Source organism: Maniola jurtina, chromosome 13 (assembly GCF_905333055.1).
Source record: "Maniola jurtina chromosome 13, ilManJurt1.1, whole genome shotgun sequence".
In the NCBI taxonomy this organism is placed as follows: Eukaryota; Metazoa; Arthropoda; class Insecta; order Lepidoptera; family Nymphalidae; genus Maniola; species Maniola jurtina.
In genome coordinates this window covers 7,725,492-7,751,836 of record NC_060041.1, presented here as the reverse complement: position 1 = coordinate 7,751,836, position 26,345 = coordinate 7,725,492, and the positions used below count along the sequence as shown (strand labels likewise).

The 26,345-nt window shown below is 35.6% G+C and overlaps 3 protein-coding genes and 1 pseudogene across 4 annotated transcripts in view; 2 read left to right on the top strand and 2 right to left on the bottom strand.

Annotated features, from left to right (window-relative positions):
• LOC123871100 (glucose dehydrogenase [FAD, quinone]) overlaps window positions 1-26,345 on the bottom strand; it is a 53,557-nt gene that overhangs the window by 24,599 nt on the left and 2,613 nt on the right. The window lies entirely within an intron of this gene.
• On the top strand, window positions 8,541-8,661 carry LOC123871494 (annotated as a pseudogene).
• On the top strand, window positions 21,787-24,676 carry LOC123871104. The gene is made up of 2 exons (XM_045914679.1): window positions 21,787-22,122; window positions 23,918-24,676. The coding sequence occupies exons 1-2, from the start codon at window positions 21,855-21,857 to the stop codon at window positions 24,595-24,597; spliced, it is 948 nt and encodes a 315-aa protein (XP_045770635.1). The 5' UTR covers window positions 21,787-21,854; the 3' UTR covers window positions 24,598-24,676.
• Window positions 22,434-25,328, bottom strand: LOC123871103 (protein ALP1-like). 2 transcript variants are annotated; one of them, XM_045914678.1, is made up of 3 exons: window positions 24,873-25,328; window positions 23,332-23,546; window positions 22,434-23,067 (listed from the first exon to the last, which is right to left on the bottom strand). In XM_045914678.1, exons 1-3 carry the CDS (start codon window positions 25,169-25,171, stop codon window positions 22,658-22,660), a joined length of 924 nt encoding a protein of 307 aa, XP_045770634.1. In that variant the 5' UTR covers window positions 25,172-25,328; the 3' UTR covers window positions 22,434-22,657. The 2 variants fall into 2 exon arrangements, with proteins under 2 accessions (XP_045770634.1, XP_045770633.1); XM_045914677.1 differs by having other exon boundaries at window positions 22,434-23,546.

Genomic DNA, 26,345 nt, shown 5'->3' with positions numbered 1-26,345 from the left:
GTTGTTGCCGAGGACACTTCTCAGTAGGCATAGTCTGTCGTACTGTAGAATTGTGGTTACCTAAAGTGGTACTGTTGGTTAGACGAGTTGATATTGTGGTGATTAGGTTAGATGGTCGGTTTGGGACCGGTGTAGGGGTGGAGGAGCCGGTCTAGGTAGGTTAGGTTAGGTTTACCTAGTTACGCTGGTAGTTGTGACATGCAGTAAGTGAGAGTTATCATGGTTGTAGTCGAAGGTAGTTCAATATCACTTGATAGTCCAAGAATATCGTTAGTACGCCCACGAAAGCTCGGTTAACCTAAAGGTTGCTATCCTGACGTATCCGGTTAGTTATTATCCAGGTTTACTAGTGGCTAGATCATGCTTCAATCTTAATAATCATTAGAAGCGCCTACAAAGTAATAAAAAGTGAAAATATGCCCACGATAACCTGATAACACCCTCTCACTCCGTCATCAGAAGTGGGATCGACCGCTGATCCACCAGGTCGATCATCAGATATGCCGCCGCAAAACCACCTTGTCATCGAACCTCGAAATGAAGTAAACCTGGTAGTCAAGAAACCGTGTCGGCGCCAGAAGACGTATACACGGATCCCGGATCATCCACTTCTCGAGAAGAGTCGCTGGAACAACTCACTCAAGAAGCAACCATGGAAAATGAGACGGAATAAAAACGCCGAGTTACCATATTCTAAAACCCAATTATCCAAAACCTTGCGTATAGTTATCGTCACCCGATTTAGGTGATAGTAACGACAAGTTTATCGTACCTCGATTTAGGTAGCATTACTTACTATTGCTCGATTTAGGTGACAGTAACGACTAGTTTATCGTCATTCGTCACTTGGTTTAGGTGGTATGAGTTACTATTGCTCGATATAGGTGATAGTAACGACACTTTTACTGACTAAGACACGTGATACTATTCACTATTGGGATGGTCTTCACTAATGAGATAGAGTTGATTTCTTATCCAACCATGCTGTATAGAATTAAAGAAAATTTCGTATTGTAGCTGTAGCAGTACGATGTCAACAATGAACTTGTTGTTTAGCACTAGCGTTGTACTTTGTTACGTAATGAACTCTTTTACTAAAAGTTAATCAGGAAAAGCCGAGCCTTTGATTATAGCAAGTTTTCTCTTTTACACGAGCCACACACACACAGACACACACACACACACACACACACACACACGCACACACACACACACACACACACAAGTTCTATCCACGAGTTTATCTACGAGACAATCCACGAGTTTATCTACGAGAAATCCACGAGTTTATCTACGAGAAATCCACGAGTTTATCTACGAGACAATCCACGAGAAATCCACGAGTTTATCTACGAGACTCTTTTACACGAGCCACACACACACAGACGCACACACACACACACACACACAGACACACACACAAGTTCTATCCACGAGTTTATCTACGAGACAATCCACGAGTTTATCTGCGAGAAATCCACGAGTTTATCTACGAGACAATCCACGAGAAATCCACGAGTTTATCTACGAGACAATCCACGAGAAATCCACGAGTTTATCTACGAGACAATCCACGAGAAATCCACGAGTTTATCTACGAGACTCTTTTACACGAGCCACACACACACAGACGCACACACACACACACACACACACACACACACACACACACACACGCACACACAGACACAAGTTCGATCCACGAGTTTATCTACGAGACAACCCACGAGTTTATCTGCAAGAAATCCACGAGTTTATCTACGAGACAATCCACGAGAAATCCACGAGTTTATCTACGAGAAATCCACGAGTTTATCTACGAGACAATCCACGAGAAATCCACGAGTTTATCTACGAGAAATCCACGAGTTTATCTACGAGAAATCCACGAGTTTATCTACGAGACAATCCACGAGAAATCCACGAGTTTATCTACGAGAAATCCACTAGTTTATCTACGAGAAATCCACGAGTTCTATCCACGAGTTATCCACGAAACACACACACACACATACTCACACACGCACGCACACACACACACACACACACACACGCGCGCACACGCACACACACACACAAATACTAACGAGATTTTACTTGTTACTAAATAAGCTCAAAAACCAGAAACATTGAAGATGTGCTGGTTTACTACAAATATAACTAAGCATCATTTGATGCTGACAGATACCAAACTCAGAAGAGAATGTATTTTAGTTTCAGAATCAACATCAATCGCTAGGCAGGTGCAGAGCGCGCACCGCCTGTCAGTATGGCCGTGTCGGCGCGAACGCGTTAATAGTTACTAATAATCAAACTATTCAAATCAAAAGTTAAACATTACTTTGTTCATCAAGTACTAAAATACCCTCAGAGTCGATTTAGACATGACTAATTGTTGTTGTTATTGTAAGTTTTGGTATGTCGGCGGTACCGACTTTTAGCTGTCAACACTTTGCTCACTGAGCATTACGTCATCTCCCCACTGTCGTCGTTGGACTATAAAATCAGACACGCTGTGCGTAGCGGGGCATTATTCGTCCGGTTGTTGCCGAGGACACTTCTCAGTAGGCATAGTCTGTCGTACTGTAGAATTGTGGTTACCTAAAGTGGTACTGTTGGTTAGACGAGTTGATATTGTGGTGATTAGGTTAGATGGTCGGTTTGGGACCGGTGTAGGGGTGGAGGAGCCGGTCTAGGTAGGTTAGGTTAGGTTTACCTAGTTACGCTGGTAGTTGTGACATGCAGTAAGTGAGAGTTATCATGGTTGTAGTCGAAGGTAGTTCAATATCACTTGATAGTCCAAGAATATCGTTAGTACGCCCACGAAAGCTCGGTTAATCTAAAGGTTGCTATCCTGACGTATCCGGTTAGTTATTATCCAGGTTTACTAGTGGCTAGATCATGCTTCAATCTTAATAATCATTAGAAGCGCCTACAAAGTAATAAAAAGTGAAAATATGCCCACGATAACCTGATAACACCCTCTCACTCCGTCAGGTATAATATAATGAAACAAATGACCTGATAGGTTCAATAAAAATAATCTTTTTTGATTCATAGCTTGTCAATAGCCTAGGAAGGCTGCTATACTTTAATGAGCCAAGCCGCCAAGCGATTTAACGTTCCGGTACGATGCCGTGTAGAAACCAAAGGGGTATAGGTTTAATAAAAACTGCCATACCCCCTTCCAGATTAGCCCGCTTCCATCTTAGACTGCGTCATCACTTACCACCAGGCGAGATTCCAGTCAAGGGCTAACTTGTATCTGGATTAAAAAATGAAAAAAATCAAAATTGACATATAACAAATCGAAGGGACCATATTATGAAGGGTCGCAAATTCCATTAGTTGCGGGATCTCTAAAATGCATCTCGCTGCTTATGAGGCATTTTACAAAAGGCAGATCTCTTTTATGAGAACCATTTTGCATTATGGCATGTTTCATTGTTATTTTTAAAACGTGGTTGTGGAAACATTCTTATCTGACGCACAGACCCTGGAAGATTTTTAGATTAAGGTACAACGCCTTATGGTTAGATAAGTTCATTTCATGTCGGGATATTATGCAATTCGCACATAGGTACATACTGCAACTGGTAACATGGTGTAGTTTTAAGGAAAAAGGCTAAGTATATGAACATTGCTGTACTAATAAGAGTTGCCTATAGCTATACCTATAATAGTATGTTGTAACCTACTAGGCGATAGGGTAAGACGTCAGCCTCCTATTTGTCGTCGACTCCTATTCGAGGTCGTGGGCTCGATGCTGGGCATGTACCACTAACTTTAAGAGATATGTGCGTTTTTTAAACAATAAAACATCATTGCTTTATTAGTGAATGAAAACATCGCGAGGAAACTTGCATGTCTCAGAGTTCTCCGTAATGTTCTTAAACTTGTGAAGCAGCAAAGAACCAACCGACCTCAGTGTGTATGATTATATGCCCATGGACTCAAGAAAATAGTAGCTAATCTAGACCTTTTCTTTATGAGTACTTGATAATAAAAAGTAAATGGTTTAAAAATTGGTTTTGTTTATTTTAATTGTAATTAATTGATTTGCTAGATTAATGTACCGAACCAAAAAAATATTTAAGTGATGGAAGAGTTCATTGATTGCATAAAAGAAAAATCATCCAAATCGGTCCAAAAATCGGTGTCCATACTCGTAAGTCATGTTAGAAAAAAAAATGCGCAGTGAATTTAACGTCTCTTTTCGTTTTTTTTTTTTAATTCGTTAAAAATTATTATGTTCATACCGAAATCGTAACTCACGTAATTTTTGACTCAGTAATATAAAACAATACAAATTACGAATGTTATCTCAGCACCGTGCGAAGTAGATCACGGGAACGAACCCAATGTTCTTTTAACACTATGTAGGTATTTTCGTCACCTTTTACCAGTTGGTAAAGTGTGTAGGAGTCAAGAGAACTTTGTTTTTAATAAAGTATATATTTTTGAGATAACTTCGTCAGCGTGGATTTAGGCGTTTTAAAAATCTCATGAAACTCAAATTTCGTCAAAACTAGTTAAGCGGATGGACCGTGAAAAGCTAGCAGACAAACAGACAGACACAATATTGTATTTAAAATAATATGATGGAAGTATATCTTGTATATGATGATGTAAGTCTTGATCCATCCATAATCCATATGGATGGATCAAGACTCTATCCGAGACAAACCGACAAAGACATTTTAAATACTTACTACATCCACCGAGACCGATGTACATAGACTGAGATAGGTACATTATTTTGGTAAGTTATCACTATTAAAAATAAATACTTTACCAAAAGACAAATTGAGTAACATTGCTTTGTTTTATTACGTAAAATAAAAGCATGGTGAATTGATTGATTTTTATCTAAAAAACTAGATGCGATAATAAAAGACAATTTCATTGCTTCTTCAGATAAAAAGTTATCACGCTCTTTGACCGCAGCAGCCGTTGGTGAAGTGGTATCGTCAGGTAGGTAATTTGCCGCAATTACGTGTGGACCTAATTACTGTGGCGTTTATGAGTACCTAATACTCGAAGGAAACTAGAAAATATTTAATATGAACCTGTAAAATACCTTGGTTACATAAAAATAACTTTAAACTCGCATCTACATCTTACATCGTCGTACGAGTACGTGTATTGAACGTGTACCTAATTTATTTTCCGCAAATTCGAATTCTATAAGGTGTGAATGCACGAATAACGATTTGATTTTGCTAAATATTGAATTGGTTTAAATTAAAAATAGATATCTTCTTACTTAAATAATTAAATATTATGTTAATAATAAAACCCTATTAGGTGGACATACTACATCAAACGGATCGCAGGGAGCTACTATAGATTCAGGCGGTGCAAGATCGCGGTGGGGGGAAGTACATTGGGACCTATTTCTACCATGGACGTTTGATAATCATGAATTATACTTCGCTTCGTCTTCGAGATTAGGATACTTGTAGTAGCACGAACCGTGTGGCCATTTCATACACTAAGTTGAGAAATACAAAAAACAAGATAAATACTTTTTTCGTAGGTACCATAGACTATACTAACATAGATTACCTGAAGAAGAACTATAGATCTCAAACATTTGAAGATATACTGACTAGCCATAACCTTAAAATATCAATCCGACAGCCAACTAGATTAACCAGCGGGACTTGCATAGACAACATTATACATAATGTACATAATAGTAAAGTAGAAATAATCGATTTCGCAATATCAGATCACACCGCTCAGTTACTAAAATGCCCTGTCAAAAAAAGTACGAATTTAAAATATTGGTATGTTCAAAAACGTGACTACAGTAAAGAAAATATACAAAAATTTAAGTCGGCACTTCTAGCTTTAAATTACTCTGAAATAGAGGACCGCGGAAATCCAAATGAAGCTTTTGATGAATTCTATGATATATTTTTGTTGTTTTATAATCTCTGTTTTCCCATCGTACGCACAAAAGTGCTCGTTAATAAAAAACCCCTATGGATATCTAGAGGTATAAAACAATGTTGCATAAAAAAGAGAAAACTCTTATGGTCTTACAGGTTAGAACCTAAAAATACTAATACTAAATTATCTTTCAAAATATACTCTAAACGATTAAATAAAATAATAAATTTAACACAAAAGTCGCGAAATGATTACTATATTAAAAACAGTAAAAATAAATCAAAGGCAATATGGAATGTTGTAAATCGCAGCAAAACCAATCTACCAAAAGAAAATATTCGACAGATAAAAATTGACGACAAAGTAATTACAGAACCAGCTGAAATAGCAGAAGCCTTTAATGAGTATTTTGCACATTACTCGTTCTCTTCTAACTATAACGGGAATTATCGTCTTACCCTAAGCACTAACAGTCCCAATTCATTCTTTCTCAGACCTGTAATCCCTACTGATGTCGCTACTGTTATAAAAGGCCTAAAGAATACTAAAAGCACGGGTTATGATGATATCTATACTAAAGTTGTCAAAGAAGTTGCTAACATAATCTCCCCAATATTTTCACATTTAGTCAACTTATGTTTTGTAGAAGGTGTCTTTCCTGAAAAACTAAAGAGATCGATTGTCAAACCCATATTCAAAAAAGAAAACAAAGAAAATATGGCGTTTTATAGACCTATAGCGCTTATCTCAATATTTTCAAAAATATTTGAGAAACTAATCTATAACAGCTTATACTCCTACTTAGAGAAACACGATATGCTAGCAGAACAACAGTTTGGATTTAGAAAGAAAAAAAACATAAACTTAGCAATCTTCCACTTCCTCCAGAAAATCGGGAAAGGTGTTGATGATAAATCAATTGTATCAGCATTATATATGGATCTTACAAAGGCCTTTGACTTCGTGGATCATTATATATTGATAGACAAACTTAACTCGTTTGGTATTAGAGGTAACGCGCTGAGTCTTATAAAAAGCTATCTTAGTAACAGAAGTCAAGTAACACAAATTGATAGAATATGCGAAAAAAGTAAAACAGAAAAGAAATACCTATCACAACCTAAACTGCTTACACAAGGAGTTCCACAAGGTAGTATACTAGGACCTCTTCTCTTTTTAATTTATATAAATGATATGCCAAGATCAACTGATAACCCCATGGTTCTATTTGCAGATGACTGTACCGTTATATACATTAACAAAACAATAAATGACCATAAATTCATAATAAATAATAGTATAAGTAATATAACACAATGGCTGACATCGAATAAACTGACATTGAATTTTAGTAAAACTAAATTAATGACATTCCAAAATATAAGGAACAAAAAGGAAAAACATCACATAAATATTAACCATAGGGACAACAAAATTGATAATACTGAGACAACAAATTTCTTAGGACTACAAATCGATTCAAATTTGACATGGAAAACACACATCGAATATGTTTGTAAAAGAGTCAATCAAGCAGCGTACTGTTTGAACATTTTAGCGAAAAAAGTAAGCCCTGAAGTACTAATGACAGCTTATCATGGTCATGTAGCCTCTGTATTAAGATATGGTATAATATTTTGGGGCAATGGATCTGGCATAAAAAGAGTGTTACTGGCCCAAAAAAGGTGCGTGAGAGTTATATGTAGATTATCCCAGACAGATAGCTGCATTCCTTACTTCCAAAAACTTCGTTTATTAACTGTACCATCATTATATATCTATGAAATTATTTTGTTTGTAGCGAATAATAAAAATATGTTTACAGAATTTGATAATAAAAGACAAAAACATAAATTAAGATTCCCGTCACATAGAACCGCTCTCATCAGTAATAGTTTTAACGTTATGGCAGTAAAAATTGTAAATAAATTACCTTTGGAAATAAGAGAACTTGTAAACGTAAATAAAATACAAGGCCTTAAAAAGAAATTATTTGAATATTTAACTAAGAATACCTTTTATAGTGTTGATGAATATCTAAGATGACTTTTTTGTTTTATTATGTAATCTTGTAATATTTTTAAGACCTGTAATATTATTATTATTATTATTATTATTTTTTTTTTTTTTTTTTTTTAATATATTAAGTATTCAGAATTGTAAATTCCTTTTATTGTATAACATCATTTAACTTTTAATTTCGAAAATTTTACTTTTAATTTAATTTGTTTATTCACTATTTTGAATTAATGTATTTGCATGCCAGCTTGGCGTGATACAGCTGGACTATTTTTATAATTACACCTGTAATACCTGTATCAGCAAATAAATAAATTGATTGATTGATTGATTGATTGATACTTCTCATAGTGACAGCACTGATCGTCATTTTCATTCGCGTTCTAGTGCCTGGCCGTTCAACATGATATTCTTAAAAGTCGTAGTGAATTTGAGTATTAATAATGCCTAAACGCAAAAATAAAAGTAGTGATGAGTATCTTCTGCGAAAAATAAAGAAACTGGAAAAAAAGATACAAAAACGTGCTCGAAAAATATCGGATTCATCTTCGGACAATTCTAATCCGCCGTTGTCATTACAAGAAGGTAAGCTCATCGATTTGTAGGTATGAAAATAAGGGAGAGCCAACGTCCATACCATGTTGAATACACCGGTTTTCATCCGATCACCGAAGTTAAGCAACATCAGGCGCGGTCAATACTTGGATGGGTGACCGCCTGGGAACACCGTGAGTAATATTATTATGTGTTGAGTACACTTCGATAGAGAGTGTTACCTTCACGTCAATATACATTGAGGATAGTTATTTAGACTATTTCCTTTGTATTAATTACTACAAAAAAGTGATGAGTTTATCTCTTAAGGATAATACCTTCACATCAATATCGTTGAGCACAGGTTGTGAGCCTGTGTCTTCGTTACAAGCTTAATAATTGATTTAAAATAATCATCTGATTTGTAAACAATCAACCAAATATGTCAGAAGACGTGGCCGTTATCATCGATAGCATACGAGGAATCAATCGTCCCCAGTGGAACTGGATCATCCAATTATGGGTATTATTTCCGATTTACCCTCAACATCAGCTGTAATATCAACTGATTATTTTGGATAACAACTACTGGATACTGGATACTGGATTTATTAGGTGAAACCCCTTCTAAAAATAAAAAATACAGTTCTCCAATACAAACTGAACTAGCTGTTCGTTGGGAATATATTGCGACCACGGGTCTGCCAAATCCTTCCTCCTTGAAAAATATTTTCCACCAGGAAACTGCCTCAAGATTGAATCTCCCCAATTAAACGCAGAAATAAAGGCTGCACTGTCTGAGGTGTTCGATAAAAAGGAGAAAGCTATTGAAGTTAAACAGAACCAACAAGCAATTGCTATAACTTGTATAAGTCAAGCTTTGACAAAAATGTTTACAAATCAAAGTAAAGAGACTGACGTCATTAAACTTTTATTAGACGCAACCAAACTCTTATGTGACTCCCAATTTGTCGAGTCTATGTCTCGCCGAAGTTTTGTAACTGCTACTGTTAAAAAAGAGATTAAGGATCTTTTATACTCCACTGAAATTGTCAGTTTTCTCTTTGGCGAAAAATTAGCCGATACACTAAAAGCAGCAAAAGTAATACATAAATCAGGAACAGAAATGAAGACTGTGTCGTCGCAACATAATCAATATCGGTATTTAAACGGGAAAGCTCCGCTTCCGCTGGCGAGGCAGTCGGGAGCAGCAAGGAGGTCAGCGCCTGCAGCGCAACAGCCTCGCAAGTATCAAGCTCCGCCGCCGCCGCCACCGCCGCCACCGCCGCCGCCGCCGCGGGCTCGAGTGCATCGGCCGCCGCCGCGCGCACTCAGACACGCCGGTAGTCGAGGTACGACACAACGCTGGTAGACTAGCCGCTTTTTATGACAGATGGTGCCTCATTACTAATGACGCCGTCATTTTATCGTGGATTAAAAATGGTTATAAAATTCCTTTTTTCACAACCGCGAAACAGGAATTTAAATCGTCCTCTAGAATTTTTTTCTCAGGAAGAAATTAACGAATTTGAAAGTGTCATTAATGAATTGTTAAATTCCGGTGCAATATCTGAATGCATACCATGTAATATGCAATATGTTTCAAGTATTTTTCTTGTACCTAAGCCGAATGGCAAAAAGGGGTTTATTCTAAATCTTAAATCATTTAATAAATTTATATCCACGAATCACTTTAAAATGGAGGACTTACGAGCAACTTTAAAATTAATTTCGAGAAATTCGTTCTTATGTACGCTAGATTTAAAGGATGCTTATTTTTTATTACCTATAAATGAAAAATTAAAAAAAAAAAAAAAAAAAAAATTACGTTTCATATGTAACAATAAAACATACGAATTAACGTCCTCCCATTCGGATTGAACACAGCTCCTTTAGTTTTTACAAAGTTAATGAAACCAGTAATATCCTTACTTCGGTCTTTGGGATATATTTCATCCATTTACTTGGATGATATATGTATAATTGCTGACTCATTTCACGCTTGTTAACAGAATGTAACTCATACAATCGATATCTTAGAGTCATTAGGTTTCATAATTAACTATGAGAAAATTTCGTTTGTACCTAAAACTAGATGTAAATATTTAGGATTTATAATTGACACCAGAAATTTTCATATCGCTCTCACTAATGAAAAGAGGATGTTAATAAAACAAGAAACATTGAAATTTATAAAATTAAAGCGATGTACAATTCGACAGTTTACTCGTTTAGCAGGTCTCCTTTCCTCATCTTGCCCCGCCGTTCAATATGGTTGGTTATTACACCAAGAATATCGAACGATGTAAATATCTAGCTCTAGAAAAGACTGAGGACTATGACAGTCATATGACTATTCCTCAACATTTAGCAAAAGATTTGGAATGGTGGCTGACACATATTGTAAGGTCAGTTAAACCTATTAGAGAAGATTCCTACTGTTTAGAAATCTTTTCCGATGCCAGTAAAACAGGATGAGGGGCAGCATGTGGTAAGGATAAAGCTAATGGTAAATGGAGTGAAGATGAGAAAAATATGCACATGTACTGTACATGTATGCACATGTACTTAGAAATATTGGCAGCATATTTCGGTTTAAAGGTCTTCGCAAAGAGTCGAAATAATTGTTAGATACTTCTTCGCATCGACAATACAACTTCGTATGTCAACAAAATGGGTGGCGTGCGATTTCCTCATCTCACTGATATTAACAAGAAATTATGGAATTGGTGCGAGGACAAAACATTTTTGTCTATGCATCTTACATCTCTTCACAAGATAATGAATTAGCGGACGCAGAATCGCGACGATTGCACCCCGATATCGAGTGGGAACTAACTGTCCATGCCTTCAGTAGAATTGTAGAACACTTTGGTAGACCAGCTATAGATTTATTTGCTACTAGGCTAAATAAGAAATGCGATGCATATAATTCTTGGCATGGAGACCCAGGAGCAATAGCAGTAAATTTCCTTTACGTTGAATTGGAAAAAACTAAATTTTTATGCTTTCCCATCAATATCCGTAATTTTGAAAATGATTCGTAAGATAATTATACTATATATAGCTCGATTACCACTCACTGACTCACTGACTCACTCATTGACATAATTGTTCTCCTAGAAAGAGACGGAAAATGATATAATGATGTGGGGGAGTTGTGTTTGGATTCGGGAACCCTCTGGGGAAAAATTATGACATTTCAGAAAAACAAGATGGCGGCCGTCAAGATTTTTGCAGCTCCTTTGTTTTTTAAGGGACTCCGTTCAAACTCGCAACTATTAAATAATGTAGTAAATGGTTAACAGAAAATATGGAAAAAATTGGAAAAACAAAATGGCGGCCGAGCCGTAGCGTTTTAAAATTTTTGATTTTTCGACCTCGAACCGCGGCGCCACAGATCCGAAACGGGAAATTGAAACTAATAATTTTTTTCTGGTTTCGTCTACGATTATCCTGAATTTTGACGGAATGGGAATGGTTTTTAAAAATTCAAGATGGCGGCTGTTGTGGCGGCCATTATGTTAGAGGTACGAAAAAACGCAATTTTAAAATTCGAATATCTCAAAGTTTGCAACATCGGAGCGATTCGGCTTCTATGAAGCGATTGTACGTATAGTTTCGAGGTATAGATTGAAGGAAAAAAATTACCCCATTTTTTGGGGAAATTTCAAGATTTTCGGGAAATTGTAAAAAATCGAAATACGCACTTTTAGCAAAATTCGAGTATGAGCGATTACGTGTTTTGCTCGTGCAAATGACATTTAGGTATTTCCGTCGCCGAGAACTGGCAACACTGGAATTTATCGAAGCAAAAGTGATTTTCGACATTGTCTTTTTTCAGGGACGATCATTTCGCGTGGGTGCGAGCGAGATGAAAGATTGAAACGTCATCGGGAGCGGTATATCCTGTAGTTAATGGGAAAGTTGCACAACGATGTAATTTATTTCTGCAAAACGAGTTGGCGGCCATTTTGTAATTTTTTGAATTTTTCGAAATTTTGATCACGTTTTTGAGGCAGTTGGCAACATTTTGGAAAGTCAATATGTATGAATCGATTGTGTATCTCGGCTGGCAGTATGGAGATATGCAACCGGTGTTGCCACTTTTGGGGAGATTTTCGAGATTTTCAACTAAGAAACTCCTGTAAAATTTTGTATGAAAATTTTTTTTTTCACTGATGGTGTCAGATACAAAACAAAAACTTAGTAAGCCAAAATTATGGAGAGAGCTGGTGATTGAGGATATCGGAAACGGGTGAAGGGCCCGCTTAAGGTATTGAAGATAGGTGGGGGGTGCTCGAGCAAATGTCATTCATGACGTCATCCAATTGCCAAAAAGCTGGAAAAAAATTCAAAATGGCGAAGAAAAGATGGCCGCCATACAAATTTCGCCGGTGTCCAGCTCGGAGGGTATAAAAGATGGAAGTGTGGTTTCTTGGCAAGAGATGATCAAGGTCCGAAGGCCTACTCGATGAATAGAAAAAAAATTCAAAATGGCGGATTTTTTTTCCCCATAGAAAATGTATGGCGAATATTGAATGTCTCATTCTCCTTGAAAGAGACGGAAAACGATACAATAATGTAGGACAGATGTGTTTGGCTGGTGAAAGCAAGCAGGGAAAAATTATGACATTTCAGAAAAACAAGATGGCGACCGACGTGATTTTTGCAACTCTTTTGTTTTCCAACCGATTTCGTTGAAACTCACAATCTTTGAAGAAAGTAGTAAACGATTGATAGAAAAAGTGGATTTTTTTGGAAAAACAAGATGGCCGCCGTACAAATTTCGTCGGTGTCTATCTCGGAGGCTATAAAAGATGGAAGAGTGGTTTCTTGGCAAAAGATGATCAGGGTCCGAAGGTCTACTCGGTGAAACAAACTCTGCATGCTCGCGGACCACTTTAGTGGTCCGCGCACCCACGCACTCTACTAAATTATTATCCTAATTTACAAAAAAATAATATGGATATCGTTTTCAGGGTTTTCCAGGGTGCTGATTTTGAAAATGACATTTATTTTCAAATCCAAGATGGCGGACTTACATTTTCTACAATAAATAGAAATGCCTGTCATTTTATGGGGTTTTTCGGGGTGAATTATGTATCTTAATAAATCAATTTGGTTTTATATAATAAAGTTAACCTTACCACGTCACGTGAGCTGCTTTAGCAGCTCGCGCACCGAGCAAAAACTAGTTATACTATATATAGCTCGATTACCACTCACTCATTGACATAATTGTTCTCCTAGAAAGAGACGGAAAATGATATAATGATGTAGGGGAATTGTGTTTGGTTTCGGGAACCCTCTGGGGAAAAATTATGACATTTCAGAAAAACAAGATGGCGGCCGAGGTGATTTTTGCAGCTCCGTTGTTTTTCAACCGATTTCGTTGAATTTTGCAAACTTTGAAGAAAGTAGGAAACGATTAATGGGAAATGTAGAAAAAATCTGAAAATCAAGATGGCGGCCGAGCCGTAGCGTTTTCAAAATTTTGATTTTTCGACCCCGAACCGTGGTGCCACAGATCCCAAACGGGGTAGTTGAGGATAATGATTTCTTCGTGTTTCGCCCACGATTGTCCTGTATTTTGACAGAACGGGAGTGGTTATTAAAAATTCAAGATGGCGGCTGTCATGGCGGCCGTTATGTTGGAGGTACGAAAAAACGCAATTTTAAAAGTTAAATATCTCAAAGTTGGCAACATCGGAGTGATTCGGCTTCTATGAAGCGGTTGTACGTATAGATTCGAGGTATAGATCGGTGGGAAAAAATTACCCCATTTTTAGGGAAATTTCAAGATTTTCGGGAAATTGTAAAAAATCGAAATACGCACTTTTAGCTAAATCCGAGTATGAGCGATTATATGTTTTGCTCGTACAAATGACATTTGGGTATTTTTGTCACCGAAGACTGGCAACACTGGAATTTATCAAAGAAAAAGTGATTTTTGGCATGGTCTTTTTCACGGTATCCCCTTTCGCGTGGGTGCGAGCGAGAGGAAAGATTGAAACGTCATCGGGAGCGGTATATCCTGTAGTTAATAGGAAAATTATGAAACCGTGTAAAATCTTTCTGTGAAACGAGTTGGTGGCCATTTTGTATTTTTTTTAATTTTTCGAAATTTTGATCACGTTTTTGAGGCAGTTGGCAACATTTTGGAAAGTCAATATGTATGACTCGATTGTGTATCTCGGCTGGCAGTATGGAGATATGCAACCGGTGTTGCCACTTTTGGGGAGATTTTCGAGATTTTCAACTAAGAAACTCCTGTAAAATTTTGTATGAAAATTTTTTTTTCCACTCATAGTGTCGTATAGAAAATAAAAACTTAGTAAGCCAAAATTATGGAGAGAGCTGATGATTGAGGATATCGGAGACGGGTGAAGGGCCCGCTTAAGGTATTGAAGATAGGTGGGGGGTGCTCGAGCAAATGTCATTCATGACGTCATCCAATTGCCAAAAAGCTGAAAAAAAATTCAAAATGGCGAAGAAAAGATGGCCGCCATACAAATTTCACCGGTGTCCAGCTCGGAGGGTATAAAAGATGGAAGTGTGGTTTCTTGGCAAAAGGTGATCAGGATCCGAAGGTCTACTCGATGAATAGAAAAAAAATTCAAAATGGCGGAATTTATTTTTCCATACATTTTGTATGGCGATTATGAATGTCTCATTCTCCTAGAAAGAGACGGAAAACGATACATTGATGTATGGGAGATATGTTCGGATGTGCGATATGAGTAAGGGAAAATTATGACATTTCAGAAAAACAAGATGGCGGCCGACGTGATTTTTGCAACTCTTTTGTTTTCCAACCGATTTCGTTGAAACTCGCAATCTTTGAAGAATGTAGTAAACGATTAATAGGAAAAGTGGAAAATTTTGGAAAAACAAGATGGCTGCCGTATAAATTTCGTCGATGTCTATCTCGGAGGCTATAAAAGATGGAAGAGTGGTTTCTTGGCAAAAGATGATCAGGGTCCGAAGGTCTACTCGGTGGAATAAACTCTGCATGCTCGCGGACCACTTTAGTGGTCCGCGCACCCACGCACCCTACTAAATTATAATCCTAATCTACAAAAAATAATATGGATGTCGTTTTCAGAGTTTTCCAGGGTGCTGATTTTGGTAACGACATTTATTTTGAAATCCAAGATGGCGAACATGCATTTTTTAAGAAAAAAATCGATATGGGTGTCGTTTTGTGGGTTTTTGTGGTGAATTGTGTATCTTTAATAAATAAATTTGGTTAAATATAATAAAGTTAACATAACCACGTCACGCGAGCTGCTTTAGCAGCTCGCGCACCGAGCAAAACACTAGTTTTAGATAAAGCTGAAGGCATAGTAGTTATTCCCCTCTGGCCTACTTAACCGTGGTTCCCACTTTAAAAAAAAATGTAATGATATGTTAATACTTGGAACCAATACAGACGTGTTATTATCTGTTCCTAACAGCCAATCGCAACACAAAGTCACGTTAGTAGCCGCGAAGTTATCCGCACAGCGTTTTTTCACGAAGAGGGGTCCCACAAAGTGTATTAGACATCATGAGTGCGTCAATATCAGACACTTCTGTTAAACAATATGGTGTTGTATTTAAAAAATGGTTAATTTTTTGTAACAATCACAATATTGATCCTTATGAAGCTGCAGTTACCCATGTAATTACTTTCTTAACTGAAATGTTTCATAAAGGAATTCAGCATAGTACTTTAAACAGTTATAGATCTGCTTTATCTTTAATTGTAAACACAAAGATAAGCACAGATGATAGGTTAACTAGATTGTTTAAGGGCTTCTACCGGCTACGCCCATCTTTGCAAAAATATAATGTTACTTGGAATCCTTCAATTGTATTCAATTTTTTGGAAAGCTGGTACCCCAATGATGAGATTAGTATGGAAAAACTAACAAAAAAAATTGTAACATTACTAGATCTTGTAACGAAGTAAAATTAATATGCAGAATATTGAAATTAAAGCTGATGACAGAATTATTATAAAAATACCAGATTTGATTAAAACTTCACGCGCTGGCTCTTTTTCAACCCTCCTTAATTATAAGTACCTTTTTTCAAAAAAAAAAAAAAAAACCAGAAATATACCCGACAGAGGCCTTATTAGTGTATGTCAATTGGACAATTTCTGTAAGAAACAATGATCAACTGTTTATCAGATTAAAAAGTCCATATAAACCAGTTTGTTCACAATCAATCAGTCGTTGGATAAAGGAAGTTTTGAATAAAAGTGCAATATGCACTAATATATTTACAGCTAATATGTTTACAGCTTATTCAACGAGGCATGCCTCCACTTCTACTGCATATGAAAATACCATTAATATTGATTTAATACGCAAAACTGCGCGTTGGTCAGTTTTGTCATTCGCACGTTTTTTATCAAAGAGTTGAGGTAACTGATAATAGCAATGATTTTGCAATATCAATTTTAAATCTCAATTTTAAATCTCAATTCTTAATACATTTAAAATGCATTTTTATTTTCTTTGGAAATAATAATATGAGTTAATTTAATTCTTTGATTTACTCTTTATTGCTTAAGATTAAGCTGTTACGTTTTGTTATATTGATATAATTGATTAAATTGATTATATGAATATATCTATTATGATATTTTTTTTTACAAATGTCATATCTCTAAAGATCTACAAGTATCCTAATCTCGAAGACGAAGCGAAGTATAATTGATGATTAAACGAACTTACCTTAAGTGAAGTTCTATCATAATTATACGAAGGCTTCGTCTGAAGAGATTAGCTCCCTCCCACCCTTTCTTTCCTTTCAGACACCCGTGTATGAATTAGTAAAAAAAAAAAAAAAAGAAGCTCTCTAAACTAAATGAAAATGACGATCAGTGCTGTCACTATGAGAAGTATAGTCTATGGTACCTACGAAAAAAGTATTTATCTTGTTTTTTGTATTTCTCAACTTAGTGTATGAAATGGCCACACGGTTCGTGCTACTACAAGTATCCTAATCTCTTCAGACGAAGCCTTCGTATAATTATGATAGAACTTCACTTAAGGTAAGTTCGTTTAATCATCAAATATATTTTAAAAAAATGATTAATATGATCAAATTGAATATTATATTATTTTGACTTTTAATTTAAATGGACTCTATTATAATTGTTTATTAAAAGATTATACTTTCCGTAGAGTTAACAGCTAAATCATAATTTTCACTAGCTGCAACCGCATTCGTTAAGGTGATTTAGGTCCATTACTCGCGTAATTCGTAGCTGATGCGGACTGCGGTCCTTGTACAATATATTATTACGTACCTACTGGTAATTTGCACATATTACTTAATGTGTTTGACATAGTTAGCTTATTTGGTTGCAGTTCATGAGGTCCTAAGTTCGAGCCCCGGGTCGAGCCGAAAAAGTTATTGGATTTTAGGTAATCAAAACTGTAGAGCTGCAAGCGCGTTGAACTCTATTATAGTAGACGAAATCACTAGTGATGTTCGCGGCTTCGCTCCCGTGGAAATTTTGAAAAATATATGAATATATTCCTGGTCTTAATTGAAGAGAACATCTGTAGGTACTAAATTTACTTTTAAGGTCCAAGGATAAGGGCTAGGCATTGATGACTCAATCACTGAATTGAAAATTTCTTTTTAACCCCCGACCCAAAAAGAGGGGTGTTATAAGTTTGACGTGTGTATCTGTGTATCTGTGTGTCTGTGTATCTATGTATCTGTCTGTGGCATCGTAGCGCCTAAACGAATGAACCGATTTTAATTTACTTTTTTTTTGTTTGAAAGGTGGCTTGATCGAGAGTGTTAGCTATAATCCAAAAAAATTGGTTCAGCCGTTTAAAAGTTATCAGCTCTTTTCTAGTTTTCTTGTAGAAAAGAAGTTTAGATAACCCTTAGGTTCATAATATTCAAGTGTCAATTGACAAATGTCAAGTTGTCAAGATGGACGTTGCCTAGATATACATAATTATTTATTTAAAAATGATGTTTTGGAAAACTCAGATACTTTGGATCGTAGGCGCGGAATAGTCCAAGAAAATCGGTTCAGCCGTTTGAAAGTTATCAGCTCTTTTCTAGTTACTGTAACCTTCACTTGTCGGGGGTGTTGAAAATTTTTAATTTACACTTGTTATATATACCTACCTATGTATTAGATTTAAGCTGCACAAAATATTGCAAGAAATTTCTATAACAACATTCAAAGGGTTTCGTTGGCATAGCTTTAATTAGGTATATATGGTTGCCAAAGATTCTGGTCGAGGTAGCTTATGTCGCCCGGAACATCATTATTCATCAAAAGTTTGTTTGTCGGTTTAGTAATTTATTTGCTACAGTGGAACAATACCAACGTCAATTCATACATACATATATAGACTGCTAAGTCATAACTCTTCCTTTTAGCTTTGCTGTAGTCGGGTAAAAATAGGTTAAAATTGACAACCCTAAGAGCTCCAAGTTCGAGTGAACGTAAGATGTTCGTGTAATGTCAAGGAGTTGCAATCTCCGGACGTACTTTTGGCATCTTTGGTTTTGATCTGTTTTAAAAGCTTTTTTGTTTAATCAAAATACCTAAACCTACCTTTTTGAAAGTCCGTTATTTAGGCTGACTTGCATGAAGTGCCTAGCTACTCATAACTAGGCACATCATGCAAGTCAGCCTCTAAAGCCTGAATTCTAAGGCTCTAAAGCCTAAATGCCTGGCTGTTTTGGCGTGGAAATTCAGCCTGTATTCTTGGCACCAAATTCCTCATGGTCATTTTTATAATAAGTAATTAGGTACTAGTTAATAACCCACGACTTCGTTCGCGACGATTAAGGTATTTTTGAAGATCCCGTGGGAACTCTTTAATTTTCAGGGATAAAAAGTAGCTTGCATGAAAAATATAACGTCGATCTATTGCTTCATGATTGAAGAACAAACGAGCACATTTTAGCATTCACAATAATAGAAGTAGGTAAGTAGTCGTATTAGTAGGATAGTAGTAGTAAGTAGGTACTTAGATTGATGCCGTTTCTCTTAAATCCTAAATTATTACTCTTGCTAATTGCTATAAAGCAATCAGGATATACACAGGTTTAGCATAAAAGAGGAACCTCAAAGGCTTCAAGCTTGAGTATTTTGTTATAAAAAATATTTTCTCGATAATACGCATTTCTTTAGAGTTCAATGTTTTGAATGTGATGTAAGCAATCTTGATTATTGCAATTTGTTTCGGGCAGTGCAATTTTGAGAACTAATGAGTTATTATACAAAATAGACTGTTATGTCATTAATCTTAGTTTTGAACGGTAATTCACCTAATTTCTAGTAAAGAATACATTAAGGGACTATCGTGGATTTGGATAACATTTAGAAGAATTTTTGAAATAAAAAAATCTGAATGTCTTTGTTGTTAAAAGAAATTTAGAGTAGTTTGCACAAAGCAAGGACAAATTCAGGCATTTGGTTATAATATTTTGATAACAATAAAACTTCCTGGTAGAACCAGATGTGGTGTGAATGATTATTGATTAAAATTATTTTACCAAATAATAGGTATACCTACCTATATATAGTTGATTGTGATCTACAGACTTTTAATAGCTAGACCAAAATCCTGTCTTGAGAGACAACAGATAAGTATCATTGTAATACATATTTTGTAATGTAAGTGACCTATTAAAATAAATCTATAATGGGTATATCTATTACTTGACTCACTATAAGTCAGTTAAGGTATTAAAGCTTTAAACCTCAAGAATCTTGAGGAATGAACAACGGACAATATACATACATGCATTAGATGTCTAGCGCATAAGTAATTTTTCAAGTATTTTTAATCTAGGTGTGACATCTGTGTTAATTAGGATCAATTACACACGCAACAATGGCGTATACACACGTTTGGGTTTTGAAATAAGAGAAACAATAGATCTTTTGTAATAGGATTGTCAAGAGTTCAAGCAGATACCTAAAGTTTCAGGGAAACTCATAACTTTACGATCGTATCGACTTCACATTACTATTAGTAAATATTTAAAACACATTAAGTAGGTAGGTACGTCCTAGACAGAACCTGCAATAGGTACTACATGTACATGGTTTTTGCGTGAATTTCGTAAAACCGTAGTGCACGAACGTAAGCGAAAAAATATAAGGCAAACTCTTGAAAAACTTGCAAGCCAATATAGGTCTTAGCTCTGCTACATCTAGGGTGATACTTCCTTGGAAGCATAAATAAATGGATTAAATATTATGTGTGAGAAAATCGTTGCACCGTGATGTACTGATACGTTGACAAAAACTCTACATTCAGTATGGGCTTGACATATTATATTCAATTATCGCCTCTATATGTGGAACGGTAAGAGCTAAGGATGTAAGACTTAAATGTTTAAGAAATGAGCCAAGGGAAAAACCTTAGAAGATATTGCAAAAATGCGTTTGAAAGGAAAAGCCAGTGATAGAATCTCGTTAGATTTTGTGATACTGTTTCAATTCCGTCGGAAAGGTATCCGTATCAACAAAAAAAATCTGAAAAATGTTAGTTACTTACGTTATCTAATGCAACAAAAATTACAAGTTTACCTACTTTGATTTGTAATTTTGTTGGTGAACCGGATTTCCTGTACAGTTTTGAACAATTATATTAATTTTTAATTAATACGACAGAAATATTTAATAGATTTTGAAATAACTTTAAGAAGGGAAGGCCTAAGGTAATAATTATATCAAAATGGAAAAGTCTCTATATATTTTTGTCCTTAAATAAATTTTTAGGTCAAGAGATCGATTTAATCGTTGGTAAATCTAATTGATGGAACTGTTAGGACTGTATGAACAAAAGTTCGACACATATTATCCAAATATCATAAAAAGTTTTCTAGCTCACTTCCTAGCTCACTTACTGACTCATTATCAATCAATCAATCAATCAATTTATTTATTTGCTGATACAGGTATTTGTACATTAACGACCAGCCCTAATTTTGCACAGAGATTCTGTGCAAAAGGCTGGCCTTTTATAATGTAGGTATACAAGGATTTTTTTGAAATTTCCACGGCAGCGAAGCCGCGGGCTACGCTAGTAATATACTTAATATAAGAACACATTATATTTTATTATTAAAGCAGTTTAGTGAAAACGTGGTCCTGAATTGGTAGCGTTGATTTTGGATTTGCTAAAAAGTGGCCTTTGTTTCTAAAGTAATGATATACTTACATTTACAATTATATTATTATATTATATTTACAATTTATGTGTATGTGTGTAACTATGTGGCATAAGTTTAAGAATCTTTAAACAACATATCTTTTAGGGCCGAAACACATAAGCGCGTTGCGGCGCCGCGCCGCTGAAATCGGCAGTGCGCTATAGCGGTGCGGCGCCGCAACGCACGACGTGAATTCCAGCGTTATGACGTCATACTTGTTGACAAGGATGCAGTTTGTTTCTAACACTCTTGCAAACAACACGTGTCAACCGAGAAGCAGTTTTAAAATTAAAATGTCTGACGTTGACGTCGATCTGTTTATATCTTCGGTTCAGGAACACCGTTGTTTGTGGGATACTAGTGACGAAACCTATAAAGACAAATTTATAAAACAAGAAGCATGGAAAAGCATTTGTGAGATCGTTTATGTTGATTACAAGGAAAAAAACTCAACCGAAAAATCAAAACTGGGTAAGTAGTAACATATAGTCTTAGGCAATGATATTTTAAACTAAAGATAAGTTACGTTCATAGTAATTTACGTTTTAAATCTGTTCCTGTGTTTAAATCATTACCTCCCAGCAATCCAAAACTGCACACATTTGCAAGTTTTACTGATTAGCAAACCAAAAGATATGAAATAAAACGCAATTGAAAGAGATAGCTATAATTTTAATGGTTGCACTTCAAACGTTTCTTGTGCATAGAGTAACATTTATAGTCGTAGAGTGGACACTTGATTCAAAACTATTCAAAAGTACATAGATAAGAAATAAAACATCTTACAAAAGTAAATCACATTTATTGAAAATTTTAACAGTGAAATAATTAATAATGAAAGAAAAGAAATAAAATACACATTTTTAACCGACTTCAAAAAAGGAAGAGGTTACTCAGTTCGACCGTATATATGCTTTTTTTATGTTTGTTCACAACATGTTAAATAGTTTGAATCAAATGTATTAAGGTATTATTTGTATTTTGAACTGAGTAGGTATACGAACATTCATATTTTGTTTAATTGCCAACTTAGGGCGCCAACATCACTGGAAAAGTAATTACAAAAATCATTCCGTATTAGATGTGGGCTTAAATTATTTTCATTTGCTGTGGGCAAATGCAACATTTGCAGATCAGAATCATCAAAGATAATGTCATCGGTCGCTTGTACTCCATCTCGATTCAAAACAAAGTTGTGCATTACACAACATGCCTTGATAATGTCTGTCGCAAATTCGTATTGCACATTCATAGATCGATGAAATATGCGCCATTTATTGGCTAGGATGCCAAAAGCGCACTCGACATATCTTCGGGCACGACTCAGTCGATAATTGTAAACTCTTTGTTGTACCGACAAATGTTTTCCTGAGTAAGGGCGCATGACGTTATTCGAAATTGAGAATGCTTCATCTCCTACAAAAACAAATGGAGTTTCATTTTGAGAACCTGGTAAAGGCTTTGGTACAGGAATAGGTAATTTGCGTGTCATAATCAAATCATAAAGTTTAGAGTTCTGGAAAACGGTGGAGTCACTTTCCTTGCCATACGCTCCTATATCGACAAAAATGAATCTATATCTAGAATCTACAAGAGCTAATAAAACTATTGAATTATAGCCCTTATAATTGTAAAACAGTGATCCACTGTGCGCAGGACATGTAATACGGACATGTTTACCATCAAGAGCTCCTATGCAGTTAGGAAAATTTGCTTTCTTGTCAAACTCAATAGCGACATCTTCTAGAACCTGTTTTGTTATAGGAGGTATATTTTGACTTGATAGATGTTTCCATATGGCGCGACAAACTGTCCTTACAATTTTTGCTATTGTACTTGCTCCTCGGAAGTAATTCGTATGCATGGTTTTAAAGTCACTGCCGGTTGCTAGAAATCTAAAATGAAATAATAATTAGTAGGCAAATAATAAAATAATACAAATGTAGGTATAATCAAACTCAAACCGCGCAGGTAATAGTGTTGCTAAAGGAATAGATTTTCAAAGATAGACAGGTAGTTTTTCAAAGAAGTACTCAATAAATATTTTACATTATGGTTGTTCTAGGCAAAGTCAATCAGTTTTTAACTTGCCTAAGTCAAGAAAAAGCAGAAAATTATTCTTTTTCGGCGGCCAGCCATTTATATGAAATTGGATGGACCGAAAGTACTTATGAAAGTTATATCAAATTTTATATGTAGTATAAATGGAATCTAGGGAATTTTAGTCTTTATTACTATTTTTCACTTGTGAAGTTTTTTGTTGCAGGTAATGATTTAGTCAAGAAGTGGAAGGCCATAAAAGATAATTTTGCTAAATATCAAAAAAAACTAAAAGATGCCAATCGATCAGGAGCTGGAGCTGCAAAAATTAAAGAATATCACTTGAATAAACAATTACAGTTTTTGAAAAAGGTTTCACAAAATGCAACTGATTCCAGTTTATGCGTAGCGGAAGGAGATATTGAGAATGAAATAACGGCATTGCCTCGTTATAAAAGTCAACCACGAAAACGAAAGGCAGATGATAAGGATGATATTGAAGAAGATTTATTGGCAATATTAAAAACACCGGAGAATAGACATTTGCATTTTTTCAAGGGGATTTTACCATCTCTACAATCGTTAAATGAGAATCAAACATTGATATTTCAAAGTCGGGTGCTTCAAATATTAACCGACATTCTTCAACCTTCAATTCATCAAAATACACATCACGGCTATAATCAAGAATATCAGCATCAGGGTTACAATCAAGGATATTCAACTATGAGATACGATAATACGGTTCAGAGTGGCTACCACACTTCTACTCCTGGAAGTTCGATTACTGAACAGAGGACTACCTCATCATCAAACCAACAACGTCCAATAAATTCACCATTTTTACTGGACGAAACGTCAGCTACTTCCTATGTTTCACAAGATGAGGAGTTTGATTTTTCTTAAATTGATCATTACATTTTTTAAGGCCTATTAAAGTATTCTTAAAGTAAGAAAATTGTATAATGCAAAAAGCTTAATTTGATTCTGTCTTGTTTCATTTGAACCTGGCTTTGTACCACTAGGTACCCCCAAACCATGAACACTAGTGATGCAAAATTTTTATCGACACCCCGCTAGTACCACAGGTGTATAAAGCCAGGGGTACAAATAAAACTAAACATTTGATTCCGAGTGCCATAAACATCAATAAAAAAAAATAAGAAACCTATTTGTTTTACCTTAAAGTTAAGCCCAGCATTTCCAAAGCAGTAACTGGTTTTCTTCCTTTATTTTTTTTCTTCTGTATATATTTTGATAACTCGCTTAATAGCTCTTCAAATGATGATATACTCATTCTAAAGTAGGCAACAAATTTTTTTTCGTCTATCTTTAATGCTTCGTATTTTTTAGAAAAGAACTCGCCATTTGGATTCATACCCTTACTTAATGGATGTATCCAGTATCTTCTTTGCCGTATTTTTAAGATAGAATAATGTCTTCTTAATAACAAATAAGCAATAAGTTTATTACGATCCATCGCAGAGAGACGTCTATCCACACTCAAAAATCACGAGAAAATGGTTGCCCTACCATAATGCCCTGTTTCGCGACGCCGCAACGCGGCAACGCAACTGCCGATTTTGGCGTTGCGGCGCCGCAAAAATAAGCAGTTTGCGTTATGTGTTTCGGCCCTTAAATAGCTAGTACATTACTAGATCTGGCAGTTTAGTTTGGTTTAGAAGTTATGGACAGTTTATCACCAATGTCACAATTTCTACTAAACAAAGATTTCTTCAAAACCAACATGAACTTCCGCAGTTCTAAATGATCCTGAGTCCCGCCTCATTTCTTATAATAATATTGCAATCGTGATTCAATTAAAATTTGTCACGGTCACTCTAGAAAAATTGGTTTGCGTCTAGTGTTCTAGTACATGTTTTATTTACCCTTTAATAACTTGAGTAAATACTTATAGTTTCTAAATAAATATAATTAAATCGATTTAAATTGTATCATTCGTGGGCTACGAAATTTAGTAAACTGTTAAAGAAAGAATTCTTCAAACCGTAATGAATTGACTTGGTGGTAAGTGACGATGTATACCTAGTCGAAAATGAAAGCTGACTCAATTGGAACAAGCTATGAAGTTTTATCAGACCTCTTGTTTTTTCATTGCATCTTAGAACCTAAATACTCCAAAATCAAATCAAATCAAAATCATTTATTCAAAATAGGTATATGTAATCTTATGTTTGTCCGATTTGTTAGATTTGAAAGATGATATAGTGGTGATAAATAATAATTAATTGCGAAAACTTAAAACTATGAGGGTTTCAAACGCGCCCAAGTCTGAGAAGAGCCCAGAACAATCTCAGCCGGCTAAAATTATCCTCTAAGCGTATCCTCCAAGCGTATTATCGTTCCAGCACGATGCCATGTTACCTTGTGCTGGAAATTGGAATCAGTTTCTTCGCTTGCCGAAAGTCTTTACTTGTAAGGAGCTAAATAGACACCTACAGCTGAAGTCTTCCCCCAGACAGTGTTTAGAAAATCTAGTAATTAGAACCGAAACGTGATAATTATACCTACTAGCAAAAGCTTTTCACAATACTCTTGTCTTTACAGCAAATGATTAATAGCACATTTTCCCATCGTTAGCACCTATTTTAATGTCTGTTTAGGATTTATAACACTGCGCCATGGTTTTTTTG